Consider the following 17,596-nt stretch of genomic DNA (forward strand, 5'->3'; position numbering starts at 1 on the left):
TTAGGGTCTTTGGTTTGTTTGTTAGGGTGGGCTTTGACTGGTTTTGTCACTGATTGCCATTTAAGCTGAACGGTTTTAGTGAGAAATTCAGTGTGATAGAAGGAGTTGCTGCTGCCGCCAAATTCATCACTGCATCAGATAGCTTTTATCCCATATGTATAAAGTATGCAGGCTTGAAGTTAAGAGCATTAAAAAGGGGGTGAAGAGTTTTGTTTAAGCCCTGTGATGTACACATCACAGTGTGTTCCTTTTGAGTTTAATAATCCCTATAATGCTTCCTTTTAGCAGAGCCTTCAGACCACATATTCATTCATTTAGAATATGAACAGATTTTGAAAACAATTTTCCATGTTACTTCTTTAAAAAGGTATTTCTTCAGTTATAAGTACAAGAGTTGGATGTTTTCTTGCTTGGCCATTCATCTCTGTGAAGTCCAACAAAGTTAAAACAGAAACAGTGCTTTGAAGGTATTCATCAAATGTAGTTATGAATACTTCACTAGGAGGCACTCTTAGTTTGCTGTGTGGCAGGTTTGAGCATTTTTAGATAATACCTGTTTCAATTTCTGAGTGTAATAGAACCCATGTGTGGAAATAGTTTAATATTCTGCACATTTTCTTTACTCAGTGTCATCTCAATGCTCACAGAGTTGCAATATATTTTCCAGAGAGGCTAAATGGGTCGAGTAAACTTAAGACACCCCTGTAGCAAAAGTGGAAGCTTACTGGATTTTAATATTTTGTAATTTTGGAAATTAAAAATATAATATATAAATAATTACATTTCATTTACCTTAAGTGACAATCACAAATTCTGTGTATTTTAAAAAAAATAATATTTTATATAGATTAGGTAGTTTCTGGGTTTTTTTGAAATACTCTTCTGATTTGAATTAGCAAAATAACATGGTGACAAAAAGGATTTGTATAATAAAGTGTCCTGCATAGAATTATCCTAATTTTTTTGTTGTTCATGCACTGTAACCTTTTTTTGTGACATTTCTGTGCATTGTTAAATCACTTAGATTTAGAAGTGCTTGTTCCGTATCATTACCTTACTTTTAAGAAATATTTGAAATTTGTTCTTCAAAATGCTTCCATTTGAAGAACAGAATTTTCAATAAATTGAATGATAGTGTATTTTAATAGCTCAGGGTTTTTTTCCTCTCATTTCTTCTTTTTGGGCTGCGCTTTTCTTCCTTTGGGAGGTCTGTCGCTCTAAAGTTTGGGGTGGAGGACAAAGTATCGGAAGGGGAGCTTGATTTTAGAAAGCTATTTAAATGCTCTACCTCAGGAGTATCTCCCCCTTACCCAGTGTATGGCAGGCAGCTGTTATTCAAGATAATTATATTATTTCTTACTATTAATTTAAATTAATAGTAATGTAATGAAGAGCCTGCTATGTGAGGCAGTTCTAATAGTTTGCAATCACCAGGCTATCAAATACTTCTTAATTTGGAAGAGATGACTAAAAGCTAGTATGAGAATGTTTCTATTTGAAAATAAGCAGCATGGTCTAAACTTTGGGTAGCTGCTTTCAGATTTGTTTAGACAAAACCTGATAGCTTTAAGTTGTGAGCATCAGCATAAAACATTTGATGTGTCTTGTGATTCAGGCCTTCTGTTTGTTCTTCGTAAAAGTAGTTAGGGCTGAATCTGTATGGAGTCTCTAGCAGTCAGCCTCCTTCCCTTCACAAGAACACCTGTTAATTTAATCAGCAAAGAGACTGTTAGTGTTGGAAGTAAAAGGGTAACTGCCAGCCTGGTGAGTATTACATTTCTTCACTAAGGAGGTCCACAAGTTCAGTTCACCTTGATTTGAATTAATGATTGCAGGACTGTAAAAGTTATATGTATTTACGTTGTTAATGGAAACCTGTTTTAAGGTGTTTGTGGAACTGAAGTACTTGCTCTGCTGCTTCCTTGAAAAAATGTGGTAGTATGGACTTACCTTTGTGTAGGTGTCACAGGAGAATCTGTTGTCCAGAGAACATGTCCAGTGTGAACATGGGTTTATTAGTATAATATGGGTTTATTTGCTCAGAAGGAGAAGAAAATGAAGGGGACAGTTACCTTCTGTCATTTTATTTTTCCAGGAAACAGTAGCATAATTTTAAGGAGGTTATTTTTTTGAAGTCTGTTAAAGTATAAGATCCAAAAAAGCTGCAGTAACAAAGCTTAGAATTCTTCTCTCACCTCTTACATTGATGTGCCTTCAAAAGAAGTAACATCACGGTTTATACTGCTGGAAGTGATGGAAAGCTCTGTTTTGTTTCTTAAAAAAAACCAAACCAAAACCGAAAAAAACCCAAGTACACACAAAATAACCTTGTTTATTGCAAGTAACATTTTAAGTGAAAAAAAAAATCCTTTTGTGTTCTTCCTGACTCTTTTGGTGCTGTTTCTTTTCATTTCTGAAAGTAATTGTGCTAAACATAAAATTATTTTTTAAGCCAAAAAGAAAAGGAGGCAATTAATCTAAGCAGGGACTAATTTAGATCAGCTTGTAGTTTATGAGCCCTGACATTAGCATGCAGATTCCTGCTTGACTTGGAGTCTCTGTAAGTTCTTCTCTAACTGTTCTCCTGTCTCTGTTTGTTCCATGCTAAGCAGATGGCCCAGAAATTAGCCAAAAGCAGAAAGAAGGTGCAGTACAAACTCCATCAGCTTGATGTTATGCTTGTTCTTTTGTTTTCTGGGAGGGTTTTTTCCTTTCTTTTTATTTTGTGGTTTTATTTTCTGCATCCAGCAAGGTTTTTTCAGATTTATTTCTGAGCCACCATACAAGCTGACATGTGTCAGAAATCAGTTGCCTGATTGGCCATTTTTTGTTGCTTATCATTAGCCATTTCATGTTAGAAATAGAATAAAGATTGGATTTATCAAACAGTTACAGGCAGTACCCAAAATGCATACTAAAGAATCAGTACTGAAACAGGCAAAGGTTTTAACCCTGTAAAATGATAGATTAAAATGAGGTGTGGGGTTTTTTTTTCTTTTAGCCCTTTTTTTTATTTAATCTTTCTGTAAGGCTGCATTGTTTGATTCACAGAGATGTCAAATTGCTGGATGCAAAAAAGAAAAAAGTTTGTCTATACACACAGTAATATACCGAGATTGGCTCATCTTTGTAATAAGTTTTATTTGTGGAGCTTTTAAGTACCTTTTAACAAATGTAATTTAAAAAATTATGAATGTTTTGCTTTCTATTAACAAAATATGACTTCTAAAGGTGGGTTACTGCTTGAATGGTATGTTGTCTGACTGTGAAGGTCTTCTTAGCAGAACTGCATTATGAATTGCTTAAATACTACCCACCTGTGGTGCAGGTTTTTCCATTGGTCTTGGCAGCCACTGTTAGCCCATATAGAGATTCCTTGGGCAAGAGATGCTGTTGGGCCTTTCTATGGCTTGTGTGAAATCCTTACTTAAAGTGGGATTCATAGTGTGCAGAAAATGGTAGAATTATTTTGATTTTCATGAAATCTTTATCTGGTTCATGCTGCAGTCAGTTATAATTTTACTGAATTGGGAAAAATATCAGGGAAGCTTTTATGAGATTGACTTTTTTTTCAAACAATACCCAATTCACTTTCACATATATGATATAGTTTCCACATCTTTGTGTTTATCTTTTGCTTCTGCAGTCTAATACTCTATCCTGCATTGCTGTTCTGATGACTGTGTCTTAGTGCACCCTTGTTTGTGAACTAACATCATTAGTAAGTATGTTACCTAATGGGTTTGTTTGACTCTAATCCATTTATTTGCAGGCTCCAGAAGGTGAATCTCAACCCATGACTGAAGTAGACCTCTTCATTTCTACACAGAGAATAAAAGTACTGAATGCAGACACACAGGTACATGGATAAACACCTTTGTCAGTTTTGTGCAAGTAGTCTACTGAAATAGACTTTCACCTACATGCCAAAATTTGTCCTTCAAAATGTGCTGGCTCTTGTATTTCCCCCAGGATTTCATAGTAAGAAATCTGTGGTCAACAACCGTATCATACAGGCAATTACTCTGGTGTTGACTCTAGAAATGGTTAGAATTTGTGGGTAAAGTAGTTGCAGTCATCTCATTTCTCATGAACCCTGATGCATGAAGTATTGATTGTGCTCAGAGTAGTCCAAAATGTTTAGTTTTAATAATTTGTTCATAGTCCTCTACACGTACATGCCCAGCATACACAAGTTCAGATATTGAGGTCTTTATGTGGTTTTACACAGAAAAAAACCCCCTTTAATTTGTAAAACTTTGTTTTACTTTTGAAAATTGAAGCTCTTGTTTCCTGTTGGCATCTCCCTTCTTGCAGGTATTACAGACTTCACTTAGCAAAGGTCTTATTGCTGTCTGTGTGTTTTTATCCTAGGTGTGCAATAAGAACTTGGTTGAAGCAGCTGCTTATATTGGTTTTCTTATTCCCCAGGAAACCATGATGGATCATCCCCTGCGGACCATTTCTTACATTGCTGATATAGGAAATATAGTTGTTTTGATGGCTCGTAGGCGAATGCCACGGTCTAACTCCCAGGATAATGTGGAAGCATCTCACCCTTCCCAAGACGGAAAGAGACAGTACAAAATGATTTGCCATGTCTTTGAGTCTGAGGATGTAAGCAACTACTTTGTCTTATAATTTTTTAGGGATGGAAAAGTAAGCACATTTCAGTAGGTCTGATGTTCACTGTTAGTGGCCCTGCTTGCTTTTAAGCTGCAACCACTATTTCATCTAAGCAGAGGAACTTACTTTATGTGTTTGGACCCAACATTTTACTCAAGAAATTGGTGTTCATAGTAATGCTTCCTATTTTTAATCTCCCTGATTGCCTTCCAATAACAGTGAGAGGAGGGTCCAGTTGCCACAGTTTACAAATACCAGCTCAGATTCTGCACAAGACAGTGAAAGTCTATCAGACATGCTTATTTTCCTAGGAAAATTTTAATCCCAAGCCTTGCATCAAGGATCAAGCACTGATACATACTTGAAAGGTGATCTTTTATTTTTCAGGAGGCTTGTGTTGGGGGGTCAGTTGCTGCTACCATATCAAAAAGCCAGCAAATAAAGTTGGAAATTTCAACAATTCCAAAGTATGTCTCTGAAGAGAGAACAGATTTTAGTCTATGGTGCAGGTTACTAAGTTAGCTTATGTAGGACTTGATATCCTGTCTTCACAATCAATGTGCAGAACCTGCTGATTTTATGCACTTTTTAAAGCTCAGTAACTGAATGGTAAAATCAGACATATCAGATTGAAGTGGCTAGATATTTAGTTGTCAGGATCATAATCATGTTATGCCTAGTAACTTGGGAAAATAAAAAAAATCTCAGTTCTAAATCATCCAAATAGCAGTGTTACATAAGTAAGGTGAAAATATCAGTTTCTTATAAAATACTCACATATCTTCCAATCTACAGTATATCACCAAGGACTTGGAGATGGGAAGATTTTTTTGAATAAACAGCTGATTTTATGTAGTGATGAATCTGTTCTAAACCCCTGTCTGAATAAGTCATCCGGTTGCAGATAAATGTATGTACATGACCCAATGCTGAAATTAAAAATAAGGACAAGAGCACTGATCCAAAGTAATCCTGTACCAAAATTAAGACAGAGAATATAAAAAATGTGGGTTTTTTTCCCACAAAATAACTTGTAAACCAGTTTTGCAAAGCTTTTCAAGAATCTGGTATGAAATAAAGAGTAGCCAACATATTTTTCGCTTAATATCATTTGATAGGCTGCCTGTTTTGAGGCTGCTGTTCTTGTATTTCTAGTCGCAAATTTTGACACTGCTTGCTCTCTTACTAGCCAGTTGAAAAAGCAAAAATGAAACTGTCAGATGTCAGAGGCTGGGGCTTATTTTACTTCAGCATGTGGTGGTCTGACTCTTGGATGATCCAGACTTCCTGGATCTGTTTCCCAGGCTGCTCACTGGGACATTTGACTAGCTGGGATCTGTGCTTCTCAATTTATGGTTTCTTTGGATCAGCCCATATTTGTTTCAGATGTGATCCCCTCTGTGCCACTAGACATTGGCATGGAAAGTACATGCCTGTAGATCCAGCAAAAGCATTACTCATTCATGTGAAAATATGCTGAGAAATGGCAGATTATATCAGCTCTCCTTAGTCACGGTATGTAGTTCACAGATAGCCTGCAAAATATATCTCAAAGTGACTAACAGAATGGAAGCATTGTAGCACCTTATTAGCAGGAAGGAAATGGCTTCTTCAAAAATCTTGTACATCCAATGAAGTAATGCAGCCTGTTTATATTATAAAACTTGTCTTTTCTTCTTCTGGGACAGCTGGGTATTTGGAAGAAGTTACACGGTGAGTAGAAGTTACAGAGTGAGACAGAAGCTGTAAGCCTGCAAGTGGGTGTTGTCCAGAATATGTCTCTGCTTGGACAAGTCCTTGTCTTAAGAGGACAGCGCCAGATTTTCAACTCTGTTTAGAGCTATATCTTCAAATGAGCTGAACCCCAGTGATGTGTCCAAATGCTGGGAGCTGGACTCTTCCTGGAGTGAAGATACATATGTGTGAATGTAAAGTCTGCATTTATCTCATGACTTAAGTTATGAAGCTATGGCAGTGTAGTTTTCCCCTTGCTGTCTTGTCCTTGCTGTCAAAACCAGGTTGAGCTTTGGTAGTATACTGGCAGTCTACATATTGATCTTTTCAGCACCAGCAATCATGCTGTTCTCATCAGCAGATTTAGTGCTAGTTTGAGTTGTTTAAGATACAATCAAATTTTTAATTTAGTTGGGAACCTTTCCTTTATTAGAGAGCAAACTGGACTTTAAGTATAGCCAGTAGGCTCTATAAAAATACACCTGAGCAGCATTCATTCACCGCCAGCACTCTGCCAGGCCAGCCGTGTCAGCTGTGGAGTTCTCCTCTTCCCTCTCTTTGCCACAACCAGCACAGCTGCAGGTGCAAGAGGGTGCCTACAAAGGACAGGACGAGAAGGAAAGAGGCAGAGAACTGGCAGAATCATGGGATTTGGAGGGAGTGAAACAAGAAATATAGGGGAGAGAGTCTGAGGGAGGTAGCAGGTTGAAGAAGGAAATGCATGTGACCATTTCTAGTCACTTCAAGGCCTTGATTTGGTCACTAATTGCTGCCCTTTTCCTATTTTGTCTGAGACTGAGATAGGAGCAGTCAATATGAACGCGATGGTCCTAAAGGATGGTAAGAAAAGTTGGAAATACCTTCTTAAATGTGTCTGTGTGTTTTCTGGTAGACGTTTTCGTTGCTGGCTTGTCAGAGAATGGCATTGTCCTGGCTGGAAGGGAGAGCCATCTGGGACCTGCATGGGTAGGAAGAATTGTAGGTGCAACCCACAGTGACTGCAGTGGCTATACCTTTATGCTTATATTAGCAGTTCTTACCTGTGAAAGGATGGCTTTATTTCTGATATTTATTATTGCTCTACCAAGCTGGATTCATAGCAGAGGCGAATGTGTTGACATTTTATGGGTCTTTTAAATTAGTCATGCACAAATATGTTTTAGACTGGATGGCAGTAAATTGTAGGTTTGTCAACTTGATGATCCATTTTTCAGCGTGATTGTAACAGAGAAAGTGTCAATGCACACAACTATCAGAATGTTTCACATTTTTCTTTTCTCTTCTCTTCTCTGGGAACTGCTACAGGCGCAGCTGATTGCACAGTCCATAGGTCAAGCATTTAGTGTGGCCTACCAAGAATTTCTGAGGGCAAATGGAATCAACCCAGAAGACCTTAGCCAGAAGGAATATAGCGACTTGCTCAATACCCAGGATATGTACAATGATGACCTGATTCACTTCTCGAAGTCTGAAAATTGCAAAGATGTATGTATCTTTTTTTTTTCTGTAACAGTATTAAGCTGCTCTGTATCAGTTGTAGGCCCTTGTTGGCAGAAATCAAAAAACCTTTAATACTTCCTATAAATTAGCTCAGTTAGTCTAGAATATCCTCCTTAATAGGACACCCTGCTGTCAGTTCTGTTTCAAAGGCAAACAGTGAACCCAAAAGTTATCAGCATTGAAATGATTTACCATCTGTTGTCATTCTTTTTACCAAACAATTTTGAGACATTTGAAAGTGAACTTGAAACAGATTAACAGATTAATACAATTTGAAAGATTACAGTAAATAATATAAAATTTATAGAGGCCTGGGTGTTTATGAAAGTGGCTGATTCCAGTTTTTAAATAATTGTGTGTGCCAGAAGGCTTTGCAGCTTGCTTAATAAAAATGAACCAATACACTACTGGAACACACAGGTAATGATTTTCTAATCCACAGTTGTAAACTCTTGCAATCTCTTCCTGTTTAGGATTGTCCACCAAAACCAATGGCACTAGGATTTCTTCCACTCCCATTTCCTCTGCTCATACACAGAAATTACTTGTGAGAGGTGTTTTTGCACTAAGTAAAATCTATATTATGTAGTGCTGATCATTTAATGTTTGAATACAAATGAAATGTGTAAAATGTGTACCCTATTTTGGTTTTGCTTTGAATTAGGAAGACAGGTTGCAAACAAAGAAGGGTATGTTTGTTGGTTATATAGATGTTGGGAGGGGGGTGATGTAAGTTTCATGGATGTGAAAAAAAGTATTTTTTTAAACACTTTTTCTTATTATACAGGTTTACATTGAAAAGCAAAAGGGAGAAATCCTAGGTGTGGTGATTGTGGAGTCTGGCTGGGGTTCCATTTTGCCTACAGTTATCATAGCCAACATGATGCATGGAGGACCGGCAGAGAAGTCTGGGAAGCTGAACATAGGGGACCAGATCATGTCAATCAATGGGACCAGTTTAGTTGGTTTACCACTCTCAACATGTCAGAGCATCATAAAGGTAGGGGAAATGTTTCTGGAAGCTACGCGTTTTAAAAGGGTTACATAACAGGAGAGCAGAAAGTATAGAACTCTTGAATAAGTTCTTACCAAATGTTTGCATAGAACTTTCCATTTCATGATCTTTAAAATACAGTGTGAATTAAGCTACACCAGTTTTCCGACTTCACACAGAACCACAGAATGGGTAGGATGGCAAGGGAGCACTGGAAGTCATGTAGTCCAACCTTCCTGCTCCAGCAGGGTTCCCTAGGGCACGTTACTCAGGACTGTGTATTGATGGCTTTTGAATATCTCCAGAGCAAAATGGTCCAAAGTCTCTCTGGAAATCTGTTCCAATGCTCAGTCACCCTCACAGTAAAGAAATCCTTCCTCATGTTTAGGTGGAACTTCTGTGTTCCAGTTTCTGCCCTTTGCCTCTCATCCTGTTCCTCTGCGCCACCAAGAAGAGCCTGACTGCATTCTCCTGACGCCCTCTCTTCAGATACTTATAGACATTGATGACGTCCTCTCTCAGTTATCTCTTCTCAAGACTGAACAAGCCCAGCTCCCTCAGGCTTTCGTAGAATCATAGAATTGTTTAGGTTGGAAAAGACCTCTTAGATCATCTAGTCCAATTGTTAAGAGTTTCCTCATAAGTGAGGAGCTCACAGTCCCATGACTATCTTTGTTACCTTCCGTTGGACTCATTCCAGGAACTCCATGTCTCTCTTGTACTGAGGAGCCCAGAACTAGACACAGCACTCCAGATGTGACCTCAGCAGGGCTGAGCAGAGGGGCAGGATCACCTCCCTCAGTTTACTAGAAATCCTCTTCCTAATGCATCCCAGGATATCTCTGGCCTGCTTGACCACAAGGACACACTGCTGGCTCATGGACAGCTGCTTGTCCAACAGGACCCCCAGGGCCTTCTCTGCAGAGCTGATTTCCAGCAAGTCGGTCGCCATCCTGTGCTGGTGCCTGGGATTATTCCTCCCCATGTGCAAGACCTTGCATTTGCCCTTGTTGAATTTCAGAAAGTTCCTCTCTGCCCATTTGTCCAGCCTGTCAAGGTCCTTCTGAAGGGCTGCACAGCACCTGGGGGTATTGGCTGCTCCTCCCAGCTTTGTGTCATCAGAGAACTTGCTGAGTAGGCACTCCATCCCTCATAAGTTAAATAATACTGGGACTAGAGTTGAACCTTCAGGGACACTGCTAGCTACTGGCCTCCAACTGACCTGTGTCACTGATCCCAACCCTCTGAGTTCTGCCATTCAGCAAGTTCTCAATCCATCTCACCATCCACTCATCCAGTTCTCAATTCCTGAGCTTGGCTATGAGGGTATCATGAAACAGCATCAGAAGTCTTGAGGAAGTCTAGATACTCTCCCAGAAGGTGTGCTGTGCTATTTATTTGCATAGACAAGGGCTCTGTGCATAACTTCACAAGTGAATGTTTTGTTCGGAAAGAAGATACTACCAGATATGCACTTGAAATTTTATGTGACAAATGGAGGCACAGGTGGTTAATGTTGTCCTAGGCCATATTAGCTGTTAAATGCCTCAGTATCTGGATGAAATAGAGTCAATCCTTTTTTGTTCTTGTATACCTGCTTTTGAAACTTTAAAACTTTGAAACAAAGACATACCCTCTGGGGAATCTTTGCCCAAGTTGTTTGAAAGTGTGGCACTTCTCTTCACTCAACTAAATGGGATACTTTAATTAGAAGAGCTTTCTCCTAGTTGTCAGAAAATTATGTGAGTTCAAAAAGCATGCAGGTCATCTGGAACTGAACTATATCTGGGGTAGCTGTAGCATACAAGGGAATAAGTATTTGAACATCAGAGTTTAAAGACTGGGAAAGGTACATCTCTATGGAGTGTTTGAGATAAAGCTGTATGAAATTATTTATTGAAATACTCCCTCGGGGCTCTGCAGATCATCACATGTGGACATGTCGTGTAATGCTGGTTGTATGCTATACAGACAGCCTTCTCTGATTTTTACTAACATATCTGTTACACTTATTAATCCAGGGAACTTTTTGGTAACAAGTTATATTATGTACCTTTTTTTTATATTGTATTTTTTAAAAATTGTAAAATAAATTTTCCATTTACAAGGTCAGTTTGCCAAGTGAAAAAAAAATGTATGAAGTAAATTCTCATTTTTTTTCCTCCATGGATTATCTCTTAATACTACTTGAACTAAGATGTTTGCTATAAAGATTTCACATTCTGATTTCCCAAAATGTTAATACTGAGTTCGGATGAGTAATAAATGCATAAGTCACTGGACCAGCCACTTCAGATTCAGTGAGTAGAAATGATAGCCTGGAAGTGTGTCATACTAAAAATGTGTCAAAACCTGTCTTATATTTGTAAAGGAAGGAAGAAAAAAAAAAACATATTGTATGCTAGCTTCAGTGGAACAAAACTGCCTGCCAATTTAGGCTCTTCATGATAACCATATTTGTTTCCTATCCCCCATCATTTTATTTCTAAAACTGCAATAAGTTTATGCTTCTCTTATTCAGTTGGAGTTTCACTATGGTCATTAGTACTTTATCAATACAGAAACAACCAGCTTTGCTATTTCCAGCTTTTACAGACCTTTCTCTTCTTCACTGATACTTTCTGCAGTTTCCATAGGAACTGCTAGCCATTTATTTTGTCTTTCTAAAGAGAAAATAATCTGTATATCTGCAGGTCTTCATAACCACACATCTGGAGCTGCTCATGTAGCACTTCTGGAAACTAGTATATATGAAGCAAGTATATATATATGAATAATCTAAGTACACACTTAAATGTGGCAGAAGATTTTCAGATTTCTTTAGCACGCTGTAAGGACTCCTATGAAAAGATGATAATATTATGTGGATAAACATATCTCATAAGCACTTCAGACAAGATGATTTCGGTATTATGGATCTAAGCTCTGCTACTATTTTACCATAAACCAATTGCAAACTGACAGAGCTTGGAAGAAGCTTTCCATGTGTTGTAGCTATTCTCTAATAGGCTTATCTTTTTCAAAAGCATCTGGTGCTGGCTACTATCAGAAGCATACTCAAGAACTAGATAAACAAATAAAGTTGGTCAGAATATGCAATTGTTTTGATTCTGATCAGTTTATATTACCAGTCTGCATGATGCTGAAAATTAGCCACTTCTGAAATATATGTGCTTTCTGTAAAATTAGAAAAAATTTTGTTAGGGAGCACATTACCTTTTTTTGCCAAGTAACGTAGATAAATAACTTGCATATTCGTCAGGGAAGTAAGAGCACAATGATATCAAACTGTTGAGGGCATGTGTTGGGAGGAAAGGATTAAAACCAGAAGAATGGCAAGGAGGATGGTAGATTTGCTCAAGTGATCTTGCAGCTCGGAATGCTGAGGTCTGGAACATAACAGTGTGGGAAACCCCATCTATTATGCCTACGGCTGTTTATCCTGTCTGTTTTGAGAAGTAGAATCTCTGTGTAGAGATACCATAGGTGTTTACAGAGACTTGGAGGCACTCTTGTGGACATGCTTGAGCTCCCTGTGTTGGGAGAGAGATCAAAGCTCAGAGATCATGAAAAACACAGGGGAGATCACAGCATGGTGGTTAGCTATATGTGTGCAGGCCTTTGGTAAATTGGTGCATCAGCAAGCCTACCACCCATCAGGATGGGCTGAGCCTAAGCAGGTACTGAAATTGACAGGTTGTGAATTAAGTGAGATGAAAGTTGCTGTATTTTTTGTAAAGTATTTCATTCTTGACGTGGATGGTATTTATGTATGGATTTATGGCTAATGGTTTCTGTGAATGAAGCATTTCAGAAAACCCTCTTAACAACCTCCAAGAGCTCTAAATACATGAAGTTGCACATTGCACTTATCTGTGTTTTATTGTGTTTGTGTTTTCATGGAGCCATGTGAACACAGAGTCTCTGAGGCTGGCAGTCATCCCTGTAGCTGGTCTAGACCAACATTTTTATTCAAAGTAGAGCTTGCTTCTTAGGGCTATGCCCACTACGATTTAAACGATTCCCAGACTGGATGTTTCACAACCTCTCTGGGTAATCTGTTTTAGTGTTTTACCACTCTGTCAGTAAAAATAATTTTTTTCCTTCAGTTTTCTTCTGGTAACAAGGAGTCTATGATAAATGTGATATAACTCATTTCAAATGGAGGAAGAGTACTTGGAATGTATCGAGCTCTGTCTTGGCATGGATGATGAGCAAGCAGAGAGCTTATGGGCTAGGATGAAAGGGCAGACAAGCAGGGGTGACACTGTTGTGTTTGCTACAGGCCCCGTGATTGAGAGGAGGCAGTGGATGAGGCCTTCTACAGGCAGCTGGAAGCAGCCCCAAGGTCACAGGCCCTGGTTCTCACTGGGGACTTTAGCTACCGTGACATCTGTTGGAGAAGCTACAGGGTGAAGCACAAGCAATCCAGGAGGTCCTGGAAAGCATTGATAACAACTTCCTGTCACGGGTAGTGGAGAATCCCACCAGGAATGGTGTGCTGCTCAACATTATACTAGCAAACAGGAAAGGCCTTGTTGGAGATGTGAAGACTCAGGGCAGCTGTGGCTGTAGTGACCATGAGCATGTAAGACTCTAATCATGGACTTCAGGAGAGATAACTTTAGCCTCTCTAGGGATCTTCTTGGAAGAATCCCGTGGGAAGAGGTCCTGCAGAGAAAAGGGGTCCAAGAGAGTTGGTTGATATTCAGGGATCACTTCCTCCAAGCTCAAGAATGATGCATCCCATTGAGCAAGAAATCAGGCAAAGGGGACAAGAGACCTGCATGGATGAATTAAGAACTCCTTTCATTACTCAAACATAAGCAGGAGATACAAAGGAGATGGAAGCAAGGTCAGACCACTTGGAATGAATATAGAGAGGTTGTCAGAGCAATTGGAAATGAAACAGGGAAGGCACAGGCCCATCTGGAATTAAGTCTGGTGAAGGATGTCAAGGACAATAAGAAGGACTTCTTCAAATACATCAGGAAATACAGAAGGAAAGTGATAGATGATGTGGGCCTCTTACTGATGGAGGGGGTAACAGAGGACATAGAGAAGGCAGAATTACTAAACACTTTCTTTGGTGTAGACTGTCAAGACCAGCCCTCGGGAACTTCTGACCCAGGAGACCAGGGTAAAGGAATGTTGGAAGGAAGACTTCCCCTTGGTCCAGGAAGATTGGGTTAGAGAACACCTAGGCAAACTCAACACCCACAAGTCCATAGGCCCTGAGGGAATGCATCCACAAGTGCTGAGAGAGGTGGCAGATACCATAGCAAGGCCACTCACCATCATCTTTGGAAGGGCATGGCAGTCAGGAGAGGTGCCTGAGGACTAGAAGAAAGCCAGTGTCACTGTAGTCTTCAAAAATGGTAAGAAGGAGACCCAGAGAACTACTGGCCCTCATCTCCATCCCTGGAAAGGTGATAGAGTGCCTCATTCTGGAGGCCATTTCTGTCCGCATTAATGACAAAGGAGGTGATCAGGAGTAGTCAGCATGGATTCACTAAAGGTAAATCATACTTGACCAAACTGATTGTCTTCTACAATGAAACTGCCTGGATGGATGAGAGGAGAGCAGTGGATACTGACTTCAGCAAGGCTTTCAACTCTGTCTCTCACAACATCCTCATAGGCTATCTCAAAGCGTGGACTGCATCAGTGGATGGTGAGATGGATTGAGAACTGGTTGAATGGCAGATCCTGGCAGGTCATAATCAGAGGCAGAGGGGTTAGTTGGAGGCCTGTCACTAGTGATGTCCCCCAGGGTTCAATACTGGGCCCTGTATTGTTTAGCTTATTAATCAGTGGCTTAGATGAAGGGGCAGATGCCTACTCAGCAAGTTCTCTGATGACACAAAGCTGGGAGGAGCAGCCAATACCCCCAGGTGCTGTGCAGCCCTTCAGAAGGACCTTGACAGGCTGGACAAATGGGCAGAGAGGAACTTTCTGAAATTCAACAAGGGCAAATGCAAGGTCCTGCACATGGGGAGGAATAATCCCAGGCACCAGCACAGGATGGCGACCGACTTGCTGGAAATCAGCTCTGCAGAGAAGGCCCTGGGGGTCCTGTTGGACAAGCAGCTGTCCATGAGCCAGCAGTGTGTCCTTGTGGTCAAGCAGGCCAGAGATATCCTGGGATGCATTAGGGAGAGGATTTCCAGTAGACTGAGGGAGGTGATCCTGCCCCTCTGCTCAGCCCTGCTGAGGTCACATCTGGAGTGTTCTAGTTCTGGGCTCCTCAGTACAAGAGAGACATGGATTGAGTCCAAGAGAGGGCCACGAAGATGGTTAAGGGACAAGAGCATCTCTCTTAGGAGAAAAGGCTGAGAGAGTTGAGCTCGTTCAGCCTCAAGAAGAGGCAAATGAGAGGGGACCTCATCAATGTCCGTAAGTACCTGAAGGGAGGATGTCAAGAGGATGGAGTCACAGAATCACAGAATATTCTGTGTTGGAAGGGACCCACAAGGATCGTTGAGTCCAACTCTTAAGTGAATGGCCCATACAGGAGATTGAACACATGATCTTGGTATTATTACTATCAAGTTTTAACTAATTGAGTTAATCTCAGGCTTTTCTTGGTGGTGCTGAGCAATAGGACAAGAGGCAACAGGCAGAAATTAAAACACAGGAAGTTCCATGAGGAACATGAGGAAGAACTTGTGTTAGGTAACCGTGCAGTGGAACAGGTTACCTAGAGAAGTTGTGGAGTCTCTCTCACTGGGAATACTCAAGAACACTCTAGATGCAATCCTGTGCCATGTGCTCTGGGATGACCCTTCTTGAGCAAGGATAAGATGACCCACTGTGGTCCCTTTCAACCTTACCCATTCTGTTATTGTGTGAATAATGGAGATTAGGAGCGCTGCTTATATAAGGATGATATGAGCAGGACCTGTTGTTTGCTTGACAGAACTGAATTTATTTCGTTAGGGAAGCAACTTTTTTGCAACTATCTTAGCTACTTATTGAAAAGTCATTGGATTTTTTTGGTGAGTTGGATAGACCTGTTTAATATTCCTTTCATGCATGATTTCTGTTATCGAATGAAGAAATTGCCAGCAGGAATCTGGTTTTCCTAAAACAACTGTGTCTGCTTCTTGGCAAGAAAAATTTAATATTTTATCACTTATTTCACTGAATATTCTGTTGCTTGTTTCTGGCATTCAGTGATCAGATTCTGTTACAATGCATACAAAGATGTATTTATTCAGGGCTGTTCCCCTATCTGTGTTTAAACTCTTTTTTTTTTCCCTACAGTGATTATGTTAAATGTTTAACTTTTTCTTTGCTAGCATCCTTCATGGTTTGGTTTTTTTTTTTACAGGGTTTGAAAAATCAGGCCCGAGTTAAACTGAACATCGTTAGATGTCCTCCAGTAACCACAGTCTTGATCAGAAGACCAGACCTCAGATATCAATTGGGCTTCAGTGTGCAGAATGGGATTGTAAGTAGCTTCCACACTCTCTGGTCAAGCTGCTATTTTCTCCCTCATAGCAAGCAGGATTTTGCATATATTAAATCTCCCATATAAAAGTTGGTTTAATAAGAGTTATTTTTTTCTTTGACTCTCCTTACTTCACAACTTTAGAGTCAGCCAGAGGAACAGAAATGTTGTTTTACTATAAAAAAACCAAAAATGTGTAACAGAGTCTGCTTTCATCATGCATCATTCATGTCTCTGACCAAGCCATTTCATGACCTCAAAAGAAAAAGCCTGTTCTTGATCCTCTTTTTTCATAAGGCATCATGAACTGAGGTCCTTCATACACTCATAAATTTCCTATCCACAAGACATGTAATGTACAACATAGCCTTTTCTGACAGTTTATTCTGCTCTTGGAAGAGAATTAGTTACGTGTCACTCACAAATTTTGCTTTGAGTCGGTGATTGATAACATTTTAGAATTTGTTGCGAGTCCCTGTGTTTAAGTGTTGATTTATAGCTTGTAGGCAAAAATGGGTAATAAAAAGCTTCTGTTCCTTATCCAGCCCATGATAAATTTGTCCTTTCCCTTCCAGATCTGTAGCCTTATGAGAGGGGGTATAGCAGAGCGAGGAGGTGTGCGTGTCGGCCATCGGATTATTGAAATCAATGGGCAGAGTGTTGTAGCAACACCCCATGAGAAAATTGTTCACATCCTCTCAAATGCTGTTGGTGAGGTAAGAACTGGCAATGTCTCTAGGCAGTGTAGAATAGTTCGTTGCTGGTACCAGTAGCAACCAGTGGAAACCAGCGCAGCAAGTGGTGTCTTTCAAGGGACCATGCTGGGACAATATTTTGTAATGTTTTCATCAGTAACATAGACATAGCACCCTCAGCAAGCTTAAAGGTGACACCAAGCTCAGTGGTGCTTAAGGAAAGGGATGCCATTAGAAGGACCTGAACAGGCTAGAAAAGTGGCCCATGTGACGCTTGTGAGGTTCAACAAGACCAAGTGGAGGTCCTGCATCTGTGTCTGGGCAGCCTCCAACATCAGTAGACACTGGGGGTGAAGGGATTGAGAGCAGCCCTGCAGAGAAGAATTTGGAAATACTCGTGGATGAAAAACTGGACAAGAGGCAGCAGTGGGCACTTGCAGCCCAGAAAGCCAACTGTATCCTGGGCTGTATCAAAAGCAGCGCGGCCAGTAGGTCAAGGGAAGTGATACTCCCTCTCTACTCTGCTCTTGTGAGGCTCCACCTGGAGTACTGATTCCAGTTCTGTGGTCCCCAGCACAAAAAAGATGTGAACCT

General features: G+C 40.1%; 1 protein-coding gene across 2 annotated transcripts in view; it reads left to right on the forward strand.

Moving 5' to 3' along the window:
* Positions 1–17,596, forward strand: part of APBA1 (amyloid beta precursor protein binding family A member 1) — an 80,584-nt gene that overhangs the window by 58,201 nt on the left and 4,787 nt on the right. Inside the window, exons 6-12 of one of the 2 annotated variants that reach the window (XM_027752127.2) lie at positions 2,613–2,645; positions 3,773–3,859; positions 4,432–4,617; positions 7,666–7,845; positions 8,648–8,860; positions 16,188–16,307; positions 16,883–17,023. In XM_027752127.2, the coding sequence (XP_027607928.1) occupies positions 2,613–2,645; positions 3,773–3,859; positions 4,432–4,617; positions 7,666–7,845; positions 8,648–8,860; positions 16,188–16,307; positions 16,883–17,023 (960 nt within the window). The remainder of the gene's footprint in view (positions 1–2,612; positions 2,646–3,772; positions 3,860–4,431; positions 4,618–7,665; positions 7,846–8,647; positions 8,861–16,187; positions 16,308–16,882; positions 17,024–17,596) is intronic. The other variant, XM_027752130.2, reaches the window with a different exon arrangement.

Source organism: Pipra filicauda, unplaced genomic scaffold (assembly GCF_003945595.2).
Source record: "Pipra filicauda isolate LSUMZ 115617 unplaced genomic scaffold, ASM394559v2 scaffold37_size4185640_pilon, whole genome shotgun sequence".
Lineage (NCBI taxonomy): Eukaryota > Metazoa > Chordata > Aves > Passeriformes > Pipridae > Pipra > Pipra filicauda.